Source organism: Equus asinus, chromosome 3, assembly GCF_041296235.1.
Source record: "Equus asinus isolate D_3611 breed Donkey chromosome 3, EquAss-T2T_v2, whole genome shotgun sequence".
Classification (NCBI taxonomy): domain Eukaryota; kingdom Metazoa; phylum Chordata; class Mammalia; order Perissodactyla; family Equidae; genus Equus; species Equus asinus.
The window spans coordinates 142,338,706-142,357,398 of NC_091792.1; the positions used below are offsets into that span (position 1 = coordinate 142,338,706).

Below are 18,693 nucleotides of genomic sequence, written 5' to 3' on the forward strand. Positions count from 1 at the left end.
GGGCGGCCGGGCTCCTCCTCCGCTTCCTCGGCGGAGGCTGACGTGGAGCCAGGAGCGCGGGCGCGGCGCGGCGGCTCGCAGGCGCGGGCCCTCTCGGGGCCGCGCGGGGCCGGTGGCGGCGACGGCGACGGCGGTGGCGGCGGCGCGGCGGGAGGCGCAGGCGGAGGAGGAGGCGGCGGAGGAGGGCGGAGGAGGGCGGCGTCCCCGAGGGCGGCCCGCGCCTGCCGGAGGAGGCCATGACCAGCGACCGCACCGAGAGCGACTGGCAGGGGCTGGTGAGCGAGGTGAGGCCGAGGCGCCGGCCGGCGGGATGCGCCGCGCCCCCGGAGGCCGAGCCGGGGCGGGGACACAGCCGGCGGCCGCGGCGCGCTGCCCCCCGCGCCCCCCGCCAGGTGCGCCGTTCCTCCCGACTTCCCGGGCTGCCCGGGCGCCACGTTCTCCCGCGCCATCTGGTGCCAGCCTTTGGGGAGGGGCCTTCCCTCCGGCGCGGGGATCCGGAGGACAAGGAGCCAAGCCCCACCTGCCGTCCTGGTCACCACTGTTTTGCAGCCGAGCGATTGGACGCCCAGGGCTGAAGCGGAAAGGTGGTGCCAGGGGGAAATCCGGGTCCTGGGGTGACACCCGGGCCAGATGGAATAACCTGCAGCAGAGGTTTGGGTGGGGGAGTCAGAGGTCCTCCGTAGCCATCATTCATTCACTTATTCAGTTCAATCAACACATGTTTACTGCGGGCCTACTGTGTGTAAGGTGGTGGGCCATTTCTCAAAGGACTGAAACAGGCGCAGAAGTCATTCGAATTGTGGGAGCAGAGAACACCAAGCCCCCCAAACTATTTTGTCATAAACCCACCTGAGGTCCACTTTTGCATTCCCCCCCTGCCCCCCCCCCCCCCCCCCCCCCCGCCGTGAGAGGGAGTGCTGGTGTCTCCCTTGCTTGTTCTGACTTACCGCCGTTTGCGTTTGCGATGACAGCTACTCATGGTACCTAGCCATGCTGACCATCCCCCAGAAATCCTCCGTTCTCTCCCTCCTGAGAACCATCCCCCATCCCCAAGGCAAACTTGGGGCTTCTTTTTCTTTACTCCTGTGCACACACTGCAGGGTGTATGGTTTATTCGCTTCCTTCCCTTGTGGGGTGTTGGAAGGGAAACCCTGTGCGTCTTTCTCCTTTAGTCATTTTCTGGGCCTTCAGGTCAGTCTGAAAACGGTCGTTATTGTCCAGTATGTGCAAAATCTTGTATTTCTGAAGAAGAATGAGATGTCGTAGCTTCTCCCTAGTTTAGTTTGGTTACTCCTGGTCTAGTAGTTGAAAGCGCCTAACCGTACAATGTTCTGATATACTGTATTGCAGCCTGGCCCCATCTCCTCTAACTATCAGGCTTTATGTCAAGGGACAGATCCTCGGGGGATCTTTTCTCTTAGCCCATCAAGAATCAGACCCAGTAGTCAAGGAGGCTGGAGGTGGTTCTTCATGGAAGTCCAGTGTCAGGCCCTGAAATAGGAGCGGAATATTCACTACTCCGTCAGGTACTTATCAGTTGCCTATTCGGGGTCAGGTACATTTCCCGGTGCTTGGGATTCTGTGGTGAAGAAGACAGAAACTCCTCTGCCCTCAAAGAACTCCTGGAGCATATGTATAGTTTGGGAGGAGAGTCACACAATAACACTAAGAGAGTACTAAAGAATGGAACCTGAAGGATGGAAAACCAAAAGAAGGAAGTGCTTAATTGCACGGATGTCCCTTGAGTGTGCTCCTCGGTGTTAGACTCACTTCTCCCTGGCACTGACCACACTGTATCTAGCCTAGTGGTCTCCCCACTAGGCTGTGTGTTTTATTTGGCTCTTTGTTCCAAGAGCCTACATACTGAGCCCCATACACAGCAGCTGCTCAAGAAATGCTTGTTGAATCAGTTAAGATCCTGAAATGGGTCTTTCAGGAGTTGTCTTACTCGTCCCAGCTGTTTCTCCAGAGTGATGCCTTGTTGCCTTCCACAGACGTTCATTAAAGGCGTGGGATGTGGAAGGCCCACAGGGAGGGGGAGGGGGTATGTGAAAATGAATACAACATGCTTCTCGCCTTCATCATAGCTAATGGCTATTACTTGAATCCATCCTTGATGCTAAGCATTCTTCGTGGTCTCATTCTCATAATGGTGTAAGGTAGGAATTACTTCTAGTTTTACAGGTAAGGAGGCTGTGGCTCAGTCAGGCTAAGGAACTTGCTCAGAGCCTCACAGCTGGAGGGGGCCAAATTTAAACCCTGGTCTGTCTGACTCCCCAGCCTGGGATCACCAGGCCACCCTTTGTATTTTAATCATGAATTCATCTCTCCGTATCTTCCACTAGACAGCAGATTCCGCAAGGAGGGGACCATGTCTTGTTCATCTCTGAATCCTCAGCAGCTGGATTAAGTGTTTCTCAAAGTATAATCTATAGATCACCTGCATCAGAGTGGATTGAGTACCTCCCCCACAGATATATCTAAGTCCTCACTTTGGTCCCCCAACCCTCATGAATATGACCTTATTTGGAAATAGGGTCTTTATAAGTATAATCAAGTAAGGATCTCAAGATGAGATCCTCCTGGATTTAGGGTGGGCCTTAAATCTAATGACTAGTGTCCTTGTAAGAGAAAGTAAAGAGAGATTTGAAACACAGACATTCAAGGGAGAAGGTTCTGGGAAGACACCCAGAGGAAGACCATATGAAGATGGAGGCAGGAATTGGAATTATCCCACAACAAGCCAAGGAATGCCAGAGTTGCCAGCAGCCACCAGAAGCTGGAAGATAATCAATAACTTTATTTCCAAGATAAAAATCCTGGTCATCTCTCAGCCTACTGCCCTATGATAAACCGTGCCTGATTCAATTTCACTATTTGAATTTTGGTTAATTAATTAGATTGCAATCAACCTCATATTCCTTGAGTGTATTGTATGCACTGGCTGTGAGGCAGATAGAAAATAGTTAACCCTGGGCCTCTGCCCAAAGTACAGCCACTGTTTTGGAAGAGAGGGGTCAAATAGGCATATAGTCCTGCCCTGTGGTTAAGGGCACAGCCTTGGGTCTTGTTTTTTGACTGAGATCTGAGTGTGAGTCTTGGCTCTACTTCTTCCTTGGTGCTCATGATCAAAAGCCCAACCCAAGTGGTTCAGTGCAGAGGGAATTTATTGGCTGATGTTGTGGGTTGAATTGTGTCCCCAAAAAGGTATGTTCAAGTCCTAAGCCCCTGTACCTATGAATGTGAGCTTATTTGGAAATAGGGTCTTTGTAGATATAATCAAGTTAAGATGGGGTCATTTGAGTAGGCTCCTAATCCAATGACCAGTGTCCTTAGAGAAGAGGGGAATTTGGACACAGAGATGTACAGAGGGAAGACAATGTGAAGACACAGAGGAGAGAAGGCCATGTGATGAAAGAGGCAGAGATTGGAGTTATGCAGCTGCAAGCTAAGGAATGCCAAAGATGACTGGCAACTGCCAGAAGCTAGGAATAGGAGAGGAACGATCCTCCCTGAGAGCCTTATTAGGGAGCATTGCCCTACTGGCACCTTGATTTTGGACTTCTAATCTCCAGGACTATCAGAGAATTAATTTCTGTTGTTTCAAGCCACCCAGTTTATGGCAATTTGTTACTGCAGCCCTAGCAAACTGATACAGCAGGTATGACTAATAATTCCAAGATAGGGGTGGCTTTGGGCACAGTTGGACTCAGCACTCAAACAGATGCTCTCTTTCAGTCTTTGGGTCTGCTAGCTGCCTGGCTTCAGTCTTACCCTCCCATCCTCTCAAGTTCAAGTCCAGAGGGGAAGACAGAGACTCTTACGTGGTAGATCCCATAAAACCCCAAGAGTCACTCTATTTGAACCCACTTAGATCCCTCGCCTGTCCTGGAAGAAATCGCTCAGGAGGGTAGTGATCTGATTGTCTTAGGCCTGGAGTTGTGCACAGAGCTCTGGCCAGACCACTTAGAGTGCGAATGTGGGTTGGGGCAGAAGAAGGGGAATGGATTCGGAGGGAGTCACGGCACCGTGCACTTGTCCGAGCCTTGTTTTCACATCTTTTTAAGTACCTACCTCATAGGTGTAATTGTGAGGATCAAATGAAGTAGTGCTTGTTAGTGCTTTGCTCTCTGCTTGGCAAGTTGTGAGTGTTCAGGAAACGTTAGGACAGTGAGGATGAACCACAGGACGCAAGCTCAGGTGTTCATGAAATGAAAACTTCTGTATTTTGCTGTAACATCTTAATATAGAGGACAAATTCTCATTGTAAGGGTGGTGGAAATGTAATATGGACTGGAGTTATACCTCTCTTTTCCCCTGAATTTGTATTTAAGTTCTAGGGGGCTTAATTAATACTCAGCCATTGGCAGGAATGATGGCAGGGGTGGGAGGGACATGCGTTTGGTCGGGGCTACCTTTGTTTAGCCATACTTTCCACATTTCAGTCTAGTGTCTGGTCATTGGTCACTGTTGTCCTCCCCCTTGTTCCATTCTCAGGCCTCTTCTGGCCCTTTGGCCACCTGTACCACACACATGCTACTTTGGGTGAATGAAGAACAAGATGATGCGTTGCTCCTTCATTGCTCTGGGCATAGGGGACTTTACTCTGTTGCCCAAGGTGGGGGCAAGGTCATATTCTGCTGCCCCTGCATCACTCTTGACCTTAGAGAAACTTTGGAAAACTGTTGTGCAATTGTCTGCATAGATGCACCACACAACACCAGGCTGGGTCCAGGGAACTTGGGATTATTTTTTCCTTCCTAGGAAAGAAGGGTGTTTTTGTTAGGGTAAAGTCTAAGCCACTATAACAAAGATCCCTACTCTCAAAATATGTTTTAAATGAGGTAGACATTTAAGTCTCTTTCATGTCACAGTGTGGTGCTCCTGCTCATGAGTCCTTTAAGAACTCAGGTTTCTTTCATCTTGTTGCTCCACTGTGTCTTATGTGGTGGTCCTCAACTGTGTGGTTAAAGCTGGGTTGGTGCCATGTTTTTGTCCCAGCCCATGGGAAGGGGGAAAGAGAGAGAGAGGAAGTCCAGGGCAAGGGGCTTTTCTTTAGTTAGGGGTGACTAGAAAGCTGAGCATATCACTTCTGCTCACATCCCATTGGTCTGAGCATGGCCACGCCTTGCTGCAAGGGAGGCTAGGAAATGCAGTGTTTAGCTGGGAGTACCCAACTTAAATTTGGGGAGATTCCATTAAAAAGTAAAAAGGGTATATAGTATATGAAAAAGACAACCCATGAAAGACAAAAAAAAGGATAAGTTGGACTTTACCAAAATTAAAAACTTCTACTCTTTGACAGACTCTTTTAAGAAAACGAAAGGACAAGCCACAGACTGGGAGAAAATTTGTGCAGCACACATATCTTATATGCAGATTTATAAACAACTCTCACAACTCAATAGTAAGAAAACAAACAACCTAATTTAAAAAATGAGCAAAAGAGTTAAATAGACACTGCGCCGAAGAAGAGATTCAGATGGCAAATAAATATAGGATCAGATACTCAATATCATCAGTCCTTAGGGAAATATAAATTAAAATCACAACAAAATGCCATAACGCACCTATTAGAATAGAAAAACAAACCAATAAAAAAACGGATAAACTGAGTGCTGACAAGGATGCAGAGCAGCTGAACGTCTCATCTGTTGCTGGAGGAATGTAAAACGGCACAGCTACTTTTGACAACAGTTGTCCAGTTTCTCATAAAGTCAAACATGCACTTAACCAAACCCATCAGTCCTACCCCTAGGTATTTACCCAATAATGAAGACACATGTCCACAGGATTCCATGTAAAGGATTCCTGCTCATTGTTAAGATGGAACAGAACTACTGATCCATGCAAAAGTATTGAATGAGCCTTAAAAACATTTGTTAAAGAAGCCGGAGATCAAAGGTACCTACTGTAAGATTCCGTTTATGTGAAGTTCTTGAAAAGGCACAACTAAAAGGACAGAAAACAGATCGATGGTGTCCAGAGCCTAGGAGTGGGGTGAGTGGATTGACTCAGAGGGACCTGAGGGAACTCTTTGGAGTGATGACATATTCTGTGCCTTGATTGTGCTGATGGCTACATGACTGTATTGTTACAATTCCTAGAACTGGACACCTGAAATCGATGAATTTTTCTCTATGTAAATTATGCCTCAATAAACCTAATTTTTTAAAAGGGGGGCAAATGGATATTCAGGACAACCATTGCCGTAGAGAGCTTTATTCCTTACCTCTCCAGTTCCCCAACTCATCAAGTTTCCATCACAACTAGCCATGCCCCCCCTACCTCAGTTCCTGGTCCTACTCTGCTCTCCCCACCCCAGGCTGGTTAGGCAAAGCTCACTTTTCATTCCTAGAGACTCACTGATACCCAGGCTCTCCTTTGCACTCTGGTTCTGCACTTCCCCAACTTTGGAGATCTTTTCTAGTCTTTTTGGAGGGTTCCTGGGGGATGGAGCTACTGGGGAGACTCATCTGTGCCCTGATGTATTAAGGACCAGGCTTTCAAAACTGAGAAGCCAATCACTTTGTCACCTGTGTTCTCCTGGGCCCTCAGTTCCTTGGCACATGAGGACAGAATGTCTGGCTTCTAATAAGGGAGAGCGGTATGTGGGGAGAAAGAGAGTAGGGGCTACAAGAAATGGAGCCAAGGTGGATAGCTAGGGGATCAGTTAATATTTCAAATATTATTCATGTTAATAATATTATTAAATGAAAAAAGTGCACAATAGTGAACAATATTATTTTAGACATGTATATAGGTAGCTGGTGAGGCTTGCAGTGGGGAAAAGCTGCTTAAAAGAAGTGGAACTTGAACTGGGTCTCTCCCCTTTGGCTGAAGAGGGCACAGGTGATCATGACAGGAAGCAGGCATGAGCACTGGACTGGTGGTTGGCCTTTGAGGAAATGCTCCAGATAAAGGCTGAAACCAGCGGGTTGAGGTATAGGAGAAATTGAGGTTGGTTAGCCAGGGTAGACCAGATGGTGAATGACTTCCAGAGCAAGACAGAGGGGTGTGCGCTAAGGTAGCTGGTAATAGAGAGGAACTGAATGCTTTTTTAGCTGGAGTATAAGTTGATGAAAATGCTTGGGATTTGTTTCCACTGACCTCAATAATCACTGAACCTTTATCATCTATGAGGTGCTGTGCCAGGCACTGGGGACATTAAGACATATTTGGTAATTCTGCCAGGAATCAGGGAAAGGCAAGTTAAGCTGAGCAATCAGGAATCTAGTCTTTTCTGTCACCGTCAACATTCCCAGTCACCACTATTGCACCTAAGTCATAACCGCTTACCACATGGTTTTCTAACTGTTGGCTTTCTCTCTCCACTGGACCCAAAAGACCTCGAAGTCTTTGAAAGTTGGGACCACATGTTATTAATTTGTGACCTTAGCACTTAGTACTGTATCTTACCCTTTGTAAGTACTCAATAAATGTAGAATATATGAATTGTTGGATGCTTGAATAAATGAGGTGCTAAGGGAATATAGCATCAGTGGGAATAGAGAAAAAGGGGTGGCTATGAGAAGGACTTTAAAGGAAGACCCCTACAGGATTTCATAGCCAACTGGATTGGGAATATTAACTAGAATGAGTCCAAGAGTACACTTGATGGATGGCCAGAGAGTGGCGGTGCTGGGTATGACAGAGGGTTGAGGGGTGACTGAGTCTGGTGAGAAGAGAACGAGTTCCGTTTCGAATTCTGCATTGTTCAAAGTTTCCTGGGAGTACTTGAACTCTTGTGAGGCAAGCCGAGTGCTTACTGGGAAGGTTTTCGATGAGCAGCTATCTTCATAGTGGCAGGCTAATTTCAGAGTAAGTTTATTAAAATTAGCATGTGGGGGAAAGTGAGCACAGCTGCTATTTTTAACTAATGGGATTCATGTTCTCTCCTGTGCAGGGAAGTTCGCATATGTGCTTCTAAAATTGACAATTTCTACTCTTATTATGTTAAAAAATTAATTTAGTGACTTTCACATTGAATAAAATACATTGGCTGAAGATTAGAAGAGGACTTTGGTTAGTCCCTGAATGAAAATGACCAGAGTGAGTGACATTTTCACTCACTGCCTGGTTTTCTACCAATAAAGCCATACCGGGGCTTTGGGAACCTCGTGGCAGAGGACTTTGCTTCGTGGCGAGTCTGCATCTTTCTCTGGCCCTTCAGGTAAAATGGTGCCAGTGGTAGGGGATACCTCGTTCCCAAGGAACATAAACCTTTGGTTGATTTTTTATTTTGAAGTCTTCCTGTTTTCATTTCACCTCTGCTAGTCTACTCTGTTTCCATTATTTTATGCTGTTTTGTTGTAACAAACATCTTAATTATGTTCAAGGTATCAGATCTTCAAGCCACTCTACCCTCTACACAACTATCCTATTAAGCCACTTAAAGAAAAAAAAACAGCACTTTTCATCCGGTCTTCTTACTCAGAAATGTTCAGTGGCTCCCCATTACTGGTATTCAAGGTCCTCCTCAAGTTGGCCTTGACCTATCTTTCTAGCCTTTTGTTGCATTGCTCCCCTCATAAATTGGCTGCTCCAGCTAAACTGATCTGTCATGCATTCTGGCTTCTATCTTTTCTCACACTCTGACCGCATCTGGGTGGGCCTGCCACTTTTTCCCTGACCACAACCTTTATCAGTCCTTCAAGGTGGAATAGAAGCCCACATCCCTCCTAAAATCATCCATGACCACCCAACCTTGAAATGAGCTCTTTGTCTTGTTGCCTTACGTAGCTTACATTCCAAACCACTCATATAGTACTTACATGCTCCCTAAGAAAGGAAGAGACCTTCTCTGTGTGTGGAGTGTAACTCCTATGCAAGTTAGTGAGCTCCTAAGAGAAGGGACTGTAACCACTTGTGTTGAGGTAGGAGATAGGAATTCTAGAATGATGAGCTTCATGCTATGGCTCAAGAAGTATGGGACCTAAGAGACGATACTGATATAAGTGTCCCAGAACCAACTTAGTTCTGGCCACTTTGCGGGGCCTCTGCTTTGATTTCACATTCTCATTCCTGAAAAGAGTCCACAGATGTGCTTGCCAATCTATAGCTTTGTTAATGGCAGACACACAGGTGAGGGGGGTGGTCAGTGACATCAGGATGCATCTGTCACTGTGTTAGATTGGTTGGTTGACATGAGAAAAGCATGAAGCACAGCTCAGGGATATTTCAGTGGGACAGGTGGACGGCAGGGGAGAAAGTCAGCATTCAGGGTACCAGACACATTGAACACTACTACGTGCGAAGCCTTATTCATGAGACAGTTATTCTCAAAGGGTTTACAGTCTACTGGTGATAGAGGATAGGGATAAGGTCCGTACACTGTGACACACATTGTGATAAGCGCTCTGCAGGTCAAGGGGAAGTTAATTTAGATTGGGGGATTGAGGAAGGTTCTGATGAGGGTCGCACTTGGGCCGGGAAGCTTGGGCAGGATTTCAGTAAGTGGAGATGTGAAGGAAGGGTGTTCTAGGCAGAAAGAATGGGCATAGCAAAGGTGCAGATGTGGTAAAATGCAGGGCTTGCTTGGGACATCCCAGATTGTCTGGTCCCTGGTTGGAGACACATGGTGAGATATGAGGTGTTGTTTGTTAGGCAGGCCTTGAATTCTCTGTTAGGGTACAGAGAGTGCTAGGGTCCTGAGTGTGGCCTCCATCCTGGAGGCGACATGATTGTACCCTCTGAGCAGGGGAGAAGTTACCTAGATGCGTTGGGAAGGTAACTGATCTGCTAAAAGTGTATGAGAGGGGCTGGATGAGGATGAGGGTTGAGCAGGATACAGAGGCCCATCTGAACCTGTAACTCTATCCCTCTGCTTTCATCCACTCTCAACCTACCTTAGTCTGCCTTCCACTCCTTGTTCACTCCTGAAAATGTTCTTGCCACGGCCACCCAAGACCAGCCTCCTATTTGCCACACCCAGTGGGCTTTCTTCAGGCCTCAACCTGCTAGGCCTGTGCGGCCTCTGACACTCGTCTCTTCTTTCCCTACACGCATCTCTTCTGCTTCCCTCCACATGACCTCTGGATGTGTCCCCCAGGCACCTCACGCTCTGCCTGCCCTAAACAAATTCATCCTCCCTCTGCCTTCCGCCTTTGTCTTCCCTCTTCCCTTCTTCTATCCCATCTCAATTAGTGACATCATCATGGAGCCTTCCTCCCACCTTACTCCCCGCCATCTAATTCTTCATGAAGGTTCATATTTTCAGCTTTTGAACAAGTCCTTAAATAAGAGCTTCGTGTCGCCGTGCCCACCATCCTGCCGTGGCCCAGGCTGTCATTCACTCTCCCCAGAATATTTGCAACATCCTCTAAGATAGTCTTTCCTCCATGCCGTTACTGGAGTTGTCATTCTAAGCACTGAAATGATTTGTCATTCTTTTGCTTAAAGCTCTCTGATTGCTTTCCAAAGTGTGCAGAGTGAAAGCCAGTCCCTTAGTGAAACTCCAAGGCCCTCCTCCCTCCTTATTTCCAGTGGCTCCCCTAAAGTACCCTTATGTGCGCCACCTTCCCCACTCTCCATAGCAGTCCTGACTGTTATCAGATCATTCCATTCCCTGAGGCGCCTCTAAGCCTTGGCTTGTGTCCAAAGGTGGCCTCCTACTCATACTTTAAAGCCCAGCTCAATTGTCTTATCCTGCACTTGAGTATCCTACCTCCCTTGGGCCTCAAGAGGTTGGGAAGAGAATGGTATTTTAGTTGGGAAAATGGCATAGGGGACTGTTGGCAGGATAAGAAGGCACGGTAGTGGGGTTCCTGAGGATGGAGGACCCTCAGAGAGGTGGGTGGTCAGCAATGTTAGGCACAATCCTAGGCACATGGTACTTAGCAGGTACGTGTGGAAGGAAGGAGGGAAGGGAGGGAGGGAGGGAAGGAAGGAGTGAAGGAGGGAAGGAGGGAGGAAAAGAAAAAGAAAGAAGGAAGGAAAGACAGTTCACCTTGCCATTTCCGACATTATCTTTGAAGCCAGCCCTGCTCACTTCCAGCCTCTCCTCCAGACTGGTCATGGCCCTGAGGGAGCTGGGAGTGAGTGTCCACCTGGCCTCAGCACATGTCCAGTGTCCTGGCCAGTTTCCTGGTGTCCTGGCCAGCTACGTGGCTCAGGCTACAGTGGATTATATAAGTCACCAAGCTCCACCAATAGGTAGCTACATCGTCCTGGGAAAATCTCCTGATTTCCCCAAGACTGCACTTTCTCTGGACTTCATACAATGAGGATAATAATACCTGCCTTGTGTCTCTCACCCAAGATGAGGATAAAGCGAGATGATGTATGGGAAGGTGTGTTTAAAGTCCCCGACCCTCTGCAGCTGAGGTGGTGGTCCTGTCCTTGCCTGGGCTGGAGGAAAACCCAGACCAGCGCTTCCGAGATGCTTCTGCAGAGGGAGGTGATGTGTCAGCTGCTGGCTGTCAACATGATGCCATTGAAAATTCATATTGGTGGGGCACAGATTGACGTAGCTGCTTGCTCTGCCATCTGCAGACCCCACGACCCAGCAATATTGGAGGTGGCAGGGATGGGACTCCCTTTTTCTAGCCAGTTCCAATTTGCTTTTTAATTTGCTCCAGCCTGGTGAGTGCTGTCAGGGTCAATCTGTAACCTTTCCTTCTTTCCCAACAGTCTCCAGCTTTGCAGGCTACTCAATCAATTCCTGGGCACCTTCCTTTTCTGTGGCCTCTTCTGCTCTCCCCTTATTCACCTTCTGACTTTATACCGCTCTTAACGTCCACCATCCAGTCTCCTACCCGAGTTGCTCAGCCTCCACAATTGTACCCCTCTTTGGTCTTCATTCATCTGCTGGCCCCTTACTTGCCTCTTATTAAGCTGACAGCAGTGCTGGGGAAAGACACAGCACTTGCTCACAGAGACCTAACAGTAACCTCCCGCCTGGATTCTTACAGGTGCCTCCTCCTCAGCCTGCCTCCTCCTGCAGCTCTTCCTGCCTGACCAAGTGCCTGGAAGCAGAACTCCTCTCCTCCTATCCTGACCCTTCTCTACTCAACATCGCCCCTGTTGGCTCTCTCTGTGGCTCAAACTCTGTTGTCATTTAAAGCCTTTCTTAGTTTCATCCAAACCAAGCATTCCAGCCTTATTCTGTATTTCTCCTTTTCACATGTCCTGTGCTCCTGGCAAACAGAACCACTGCAGGTTTCCACACACCTGGCCTTTACTCCGGCTGTGCCCTCTGCCTGGAACTCTTGTTGTCTTGTCCTCACTGCTCTTTCAAGGCTTGGTCAGGACCACCTCGCCCCCCAGCCGAAAGCTCTCTTGCCTTCTGCAATCCCACAGCGTCTAGGCACATTCCTGTGACCAGTGTCTCCCTGGCCGCCTGACTTTGGAATTATTTATGTACATGCCTCGCCTCCAGCCTGGAGATACTTGGAGCAGGAACAGGTCGATTCATGTTTGAATCTCCCACTGTGCTCAGCGCAAAGTCCTGAGTGTAGTGAACAAATCTAAAAGAGATGACAAACCTATTGGTTTCTCCGTTAATACTTGAATTGAAAAAGTACTGAATTAAAACAAGGACATCCATTTCTTTTTTGGTCAGAACAACATTTTCATCCATTTCTTTCCCCAAAGTCCCCTTATATCCATTTCATCTCACAGACCTTCTGACTTTGAAGATATAGATTGTGATCTTTTAAAGCTAGTAAGTCAAATCTCCTTTTAATAAGCTCTAAGGGATTTATGAATTTACTAGAAGCCAATTCCCCCCTCCCTTCTTTTCCTTCCTTTCTTCCAAACTCAAATTTTATTGTGTGAGATATATTGCTTGAAAAGAGTCAGGCAGAAGCTGCGGGTGGGAAATCATTTGGTTATAAAGAGCTACTTTCTATAATGGGCTCTGACCTGTATCACAGTGTGTCTGAACATACGCCAGCCTCTAACTCTGCTCTGGACTAGAATTTAAGCTTGCTCCTATGTTATTTGCCACCCACGGTTGACTCTCCTGCAAAGAAATTGTGCAATTTCTTTGGTGCCTATGGTCATCTTTTCATCATGAGAAATAATAGACAAAAATAACTCCTTACGTTCATCTCTCTTCCACTGATATTTAAGAGGATTTACCATGTCCCAGACACTTTGCTAAAAGTTGGGGTGCAAAACCCAACAGGATGTTGTCACCTTCCTCTACATCCCCTTATCTAATCCTCATAACCACCCTGCCCGTTAGAACAAGCAGAGGGTAGTGTCCTCATTTTATAGGCAAACAGTCATTCCGAGTGTTTATGAAATGTTCAGAAATGCAGAGCCCTTTTTTATGGTCACTCGGCAAGAAGCCAGCATGTGGAGCTAGTCCTGGTGGCTTCAAGTCAGATGTTTTCCCACCGGGAGCCCTGGGTTCAGACCCTCTGCACACTCACATCAGCTGACCTAGTGCTAAACCCAAGAACTTGAGCTAAAAAAAGAGACTTTGGGGGTCTGGTTCCAGATTCCTGCTCAGACTTCAATAGAGGCTGGACGTTGAGCAGAAGTGGTGTCAGTTGACTTGCAGATATGACCATGTCCTGTGGTGGCTGGAGGCAGGTGCACCAGCTGACCCTCCCTATCTGAGCAGAGGCTCCGAGGAAGAGAGAGAATCTAAGAAGTTCGAGGATTCACCTTCCCACCCCCTCCTGCTTCACCCCAGTGCAGAGACCCTCCTTAGGCAGCTGCGGGGGCCCTGCCCTTGACGGCCTGAATCTATGAAAGAGGAAAGGTTTAGGGAGAAAACTGAGTGGCTGAGGGTATTACCTATAGATCATGAAACTTTGGGTCACGGTGGATTTAATTTTAAACATCTGAGTGATATAAATTCACTACATGCCCCCAAATTCAGAAAACATAGATAGATTTAAAAGGAAAAACTATAATTCCAGTATCTAGAGCTGACTGCTGTTAATATTTTAGTGTATAACCTTTCTGAAATTTTCCCATGCCTTTCTTTCCAAAGCTGAGTTTATATTGTATGCTTTTTTCTTTTTTCATTTGTATTGAGGCTAACACATGAACGGTGAATGCACACAGTGAATGCTCGATGCATTTTTACATGTGCAGGCACCTGTGTAACCACCACCCAGATCGAGATGTGGAACATTCCGAGCTCCCCAGAAGGTTCCCTATACCCTTGACCAGTCATCACACATCCCTATCCTGAGGTAACCATTATTCCGACTCCTCTCACTCAATGCTGTTTATATAACTTGTTCTTTTTCCTACTCAGCAGTAAGTAGTGAATAGTTTCCATGTCACTAAATCAATGTCATCGTCATCATCAGCATCACCAGCATCATCATCATCATCATCACCATCAGTCATGGTGGCAGCATAGGATCCCGCGGTACTGACAAAACACACATTTGCTGGACTTTGAGCCAATGTCTTAGAAATACTGATTGTCTTGTTTCCCACCATCAGAAAACCCAGATGTCTGACATCAGGGGTTCTATTCAGCTCTAGAACAGGCTGCAGGGTCAGTGACTCCAAGATTTCCCTGTGTTTTTTTGCAAGGCCTGCTTGTGCCTTCTCTGCTCCCTTAGTTTCTTCGAATACATGTGTATTATGCAGAACATCCCAAGAACCACCCCTGTGTGTGTTGGAAAAGGCACCTCGCATCCCAGCACGCAGTGTAAAGGTTTTTATAGGAGAGCAAATTCTAGATGCTAGTTCATCCCATTCCTCAATTTCTTTCAAAAAATTCATTTTTAAAGAAGGAGAGAAATTCATTAGAAAATTTAAACACCTGGGTTTACAGAGAGGTTCTTTTAAGATGACATGGTGAGCAAGGAAAAAAGCTGTTTTGATTGCTGGGCTCATTCCTGAAGACACTGACAAGGAGAAAACTTCCACGCGTCTCCCAGAAATAGGCTCCTCCCTGGCTCTGAACGGTTAGGTCTTGATCATGAAGGCGTGAACCGCGCACGTCTGGGAACCCTCCCCCGTTTCATCCCGTCTCACCCCGGTTTAGCTTTTGATTGTTTTATTACCACTGTGACTACGGCCACTACTCTGATTGCTACTTCTTCTCTTAGTTTCATCATTATTACTAATAGTCAAGTTATGTTGTTTCCATGTATTAAGCGCTTGTTGTATGCCAGGCACAACACGAAGCATTTTTCACATAAGGTTCAGTGCAGGCACATGTTTGAAGGAAAAAGGATACATTATATCGAGCTCTTTTTAGTGTGCTGAGTCTTGTGCTGGATGCTTTATAAATGTGATTTCATTAATTCCTCACAACAGCCTGGGAGGCAGCTAGAGTTACCATCGTGGGATAGCTGTGGTCAGTACAACTAAGAGATAAGTAAACGTAAGAGAATATGTGAGTAATGCAAGAGCTGGGATTTGAACCCTAGGTTTTTCTGATTCCAAAGTGTGTGTTTTTCCCACTCTTCCACAGCATTACCAAATGAATGAATGAATCAATGAATGAGTGGACAACCAGCCTGGTACGGTGATGTATTCATTTTTAGGAGGTACATATTTTGAATTATGGAGCCAGAAGGAAAATACTCTTTCGTTTAAACTCTATTTAATACCTTGATATAGTACTTATATACTTTGGTGTTGTGGATGGCCAATGTCACTTGTCAATGGTGACATAGGGGTCTATTATGAATTTGATTACGTTCTTACATTCTAGGTGCCATATTTCCTCAATTTCAGTTGTTTGGGTGTATCAGTATATTATTTAGGATTAATCATAATGTAATACTAGAAGCAACAGAGATTTCAAGAAGATAGAATTTTCTGTATTTCTCTTTCAAGTACAATAAATTTGGAGGAAGTCAGCTCAGGGCTGATACGGCAGCTCACAGTTTGTCTGGGATCCAGGCACCTTCTGTTTACTCCATTCCAAGTGAGTTTCCATTTTGTAGACCAATATATTGCTAGAAGTAGGATGATGTAAAAAAGGTGTGCTCCTCCCTTTAAGGAAACTTCCCAGAAGTCCCACAGGACACTTCTTCCATCTTATTGGCCAGCACTTTCACTATATATGAGGGATCATAGTAGTCCCTACCTCATAGGGCCTCCTTGTGAGGACCAAATGGCTAATGTGTGTAAAGTTCCCAGAACAGTGCCTGGCACACAGTGAGTGGTAGAGGAGGCTCTGCCGTCTGTGTTTTGACTGATGCTTCTGTGGTCATATCTGGGATCTGGGCCCATCAGGCTTGGTAGATCTTTCCCAAGGACTTGTTTTAAGTACTTTGGTCTTTGTACCCTCCCATACAGTGTGGACAGCAGCCAGTCCTGATGATATCCATGAAGATGATGATCATGGATGATGATGATGATAAAGATAACCTCTCAGTAAATGCCAGTTACATGCGAGTTACTGGGCTAAATACCTTGTTTCATTCTCTCCTTTAATCTTTCACAAACCCTATGAGGTAGGTACAATCGTGGTCTCCATTTTACAGATAAGGCGTCTTAGCCTCAGCAAGAGATGGATGATTTTGCTCAAAGTCATTTGGCTAGATGTGGCCGGGCGGGGGTTAGAATCCAGGATAGTCTAACCTCCAAGCTCAGGGTCTTAAGTGGGATATCCACTGCCCTCCATATCCTTTTAGGTCTCTGCCTGTGAAATTTCGTCTCCTTTTGGAGGGACTGGTCACATATTTAGCAATTTGTCTCGACACTTCTCTCTTTAGATCCTGATTATCACTGAATTTGCTTTACTGAAAGAGCCCAAACTTTGACATTACCTGCATCAGTGATGTCTATGTGCCTTTTTCCAAGGAATTTTTTAAGTGTCATGTCTTAATTCTGTACTTGCAGAAGAGAAAACTGGAATAACCCTTTTGTTGTTGTTTTGTTGAGGAAGATGGCTCTGAGCTAACATCTGTTGCCAATCTTCCTCTTTTTCGCTTGAGGAAGACTGTCCCTGAGCTCACATCTGTGCCAATCTTCCTCCACTTTGTATGTGAGATGCTGCCACAGCGTGGCTCAATGAGTGGTGTGTAGGTCTGCGCCCAGGATCCAAAACCATGAGCCCTGGGCCTCAGAAGCGGAGCTTGTGAACCCAACCACTATGCCACCAGGATGGCCCCTGGAATAACCCATTTTATTGTCATTTAAATGCTCTCCTGATGAATGATGATGACAGACATAGTGGTGGTGGTGGACAAACTGTCAAGGAAAGCAATTAAATTTATGCCACTGTTGCCCTCTGTCTGTTGGTGATGTGTAGCCAGTGAGGATTTTGCCATCTTCTCTGAAAGCCGTAATTCACTCAGAGCAGCCATAGGAGCCTTTTGCTAACGTAATCAACCTATGTGCACAGTTACTAGCCAGAGAAACAGACCTGGACAAAGTCCTCGCCTTAAGAAGCATTTCCAACTTAGTCTGGTCTCTGAAATCTCCAGTGATTTGAGTCACCAGGATTGCACACCCACTCCTGTTCCAGAATGAATCTCCACCTAACTTTTCCCTGTGGGACTGAGTTCTGAACTGACAGTTCTTATTGAGGAAAATTTCTCAGTGATCAGTACTGTCTGGAGTTGGTGGAAAGAAAGTGAGAACAACAAAGATGAAGTACGGGAGCGAATTAACGGTGCTCAGAAAAATATGAGCAAGGCGTAAAGAGAGGGAAAAAACAGCTCCCAGCCAAAGCTTCAGATGGGGAGACCTTCATCCTGTAGGCGGAAATTTGAGCCCAAGTGGCCCTTTAGCAATGACTCCGTGGTTCTCATCTGGAGAGAACCACTGGGGGAGATGTAATGATCACGATTGGTTGAAATCTTGGCAGATGGTGCTAAGAGCTCTGTTTCCTTGGATAATTAAAATGGTGATGGATTTGCCTGGCTGATTTCAAGATCTCTAGTCTGCAGATGACTGCCTTTTGGGGCAGACTGGGCTGGAACACCTCCTTGCTGTAGAGCATCTGCATCTGACTCAGGGTCAGAGCGATGGGAGCCAGGGAACAGTCCCACAAATGCTCCACCTTCAGTTGAGTCTTTGTCTTGAGCACTTTGGCCCTCTTATGGAACTATTCATCCCAGCAGGGGGAGAATATTTTTCAGAAAGGCAGGGTCGGCTGACAAACTTAGAAATGGAGATTGCTTCCTTTCTTTGATTAGGACAGAGTTCTTTGAGTTACTGTGATAATTAATAACATTGGTGCCTTTAGAATTTATGGAGTGCTTTTTCTTTTTACATGCATTGTCTTATAGAATCCTTATGACTCTTCTGTGAAAGAGGCAGGGCACTGTGGCAGAAAGGGCCTGGAGCAGGCCTGGGTTCAAATCCCACCTTTGTCACTTACAAGCAGCAGGATTTTTTTTTTCTCTTCTGCCTCTTAGAGCCTCAATTTCTTCATCTGTAAAAGGGGGTCATAACATCTAACTTTTGGGTTGTGACGAGGATTAGTGATTTATATACAGGAAATACCGAATTGTGTCTGGCACCCAGTAGCCTCCAAAATACGGCTGGTATTCCCATCATCATTATAGAAGAGGAAACTGAAATGGAGAGGGGGCGAGGCCCAGAGTAGGTGATGGCAGGAAAACCCACCTTCCACTGTGAATCCCAGGTGCTGTGTTCTTCTGTTAGCGATGCCTTTGTCTCTGTATCTCCCAAGTTCCCTTTTGTTAAAGGACAATCCAGGGCATCAGTTCTAGTTTGGCAGATGCCACCCCTTAAGCCTCTCAGAACCTCGTGATAAAGTGGCAGCAGTGCTGTGGTCCTCTCTGCCTCATG

The 18,693-nt window shown here is 46.5% G+C and overlaps 1 protein-coding gene across 5 annotated transcripts in view; it reads left to right on the forward strand.

The window, feature by feature from the left end:
- The first annotated feature begins 155 nt into the window (after positions 1 to 155).
- Positions 156 to 18,693, forward strand: part of CCDC149 (coiled-coil domain containing 149) — a 98,877-nt gene continuing 80,339 nt past the window's right edge. For 2 of the 5 annotated variants that reach the window (XM_044767643.2, XM_070506126.1), the window contains exon 1: positions 372 to 392. Coding sequence is in view for 2 of the 5 variants with exons in the window: in XM_070506128.1 (XP_070362229.1) it covers positions 237 to 284 (48 nt within the window). In the remaining 3 variants the exon portion in view is untranslated. Of the gene's footprint in view, positions 285 to 370; positions 393 to 18,693 lie in introns of those variants that run through there. The other 3 variants (XM_070506128.1, XM_044767644.2, XM_070506127.1) reach the window with 3 other exon arrangements.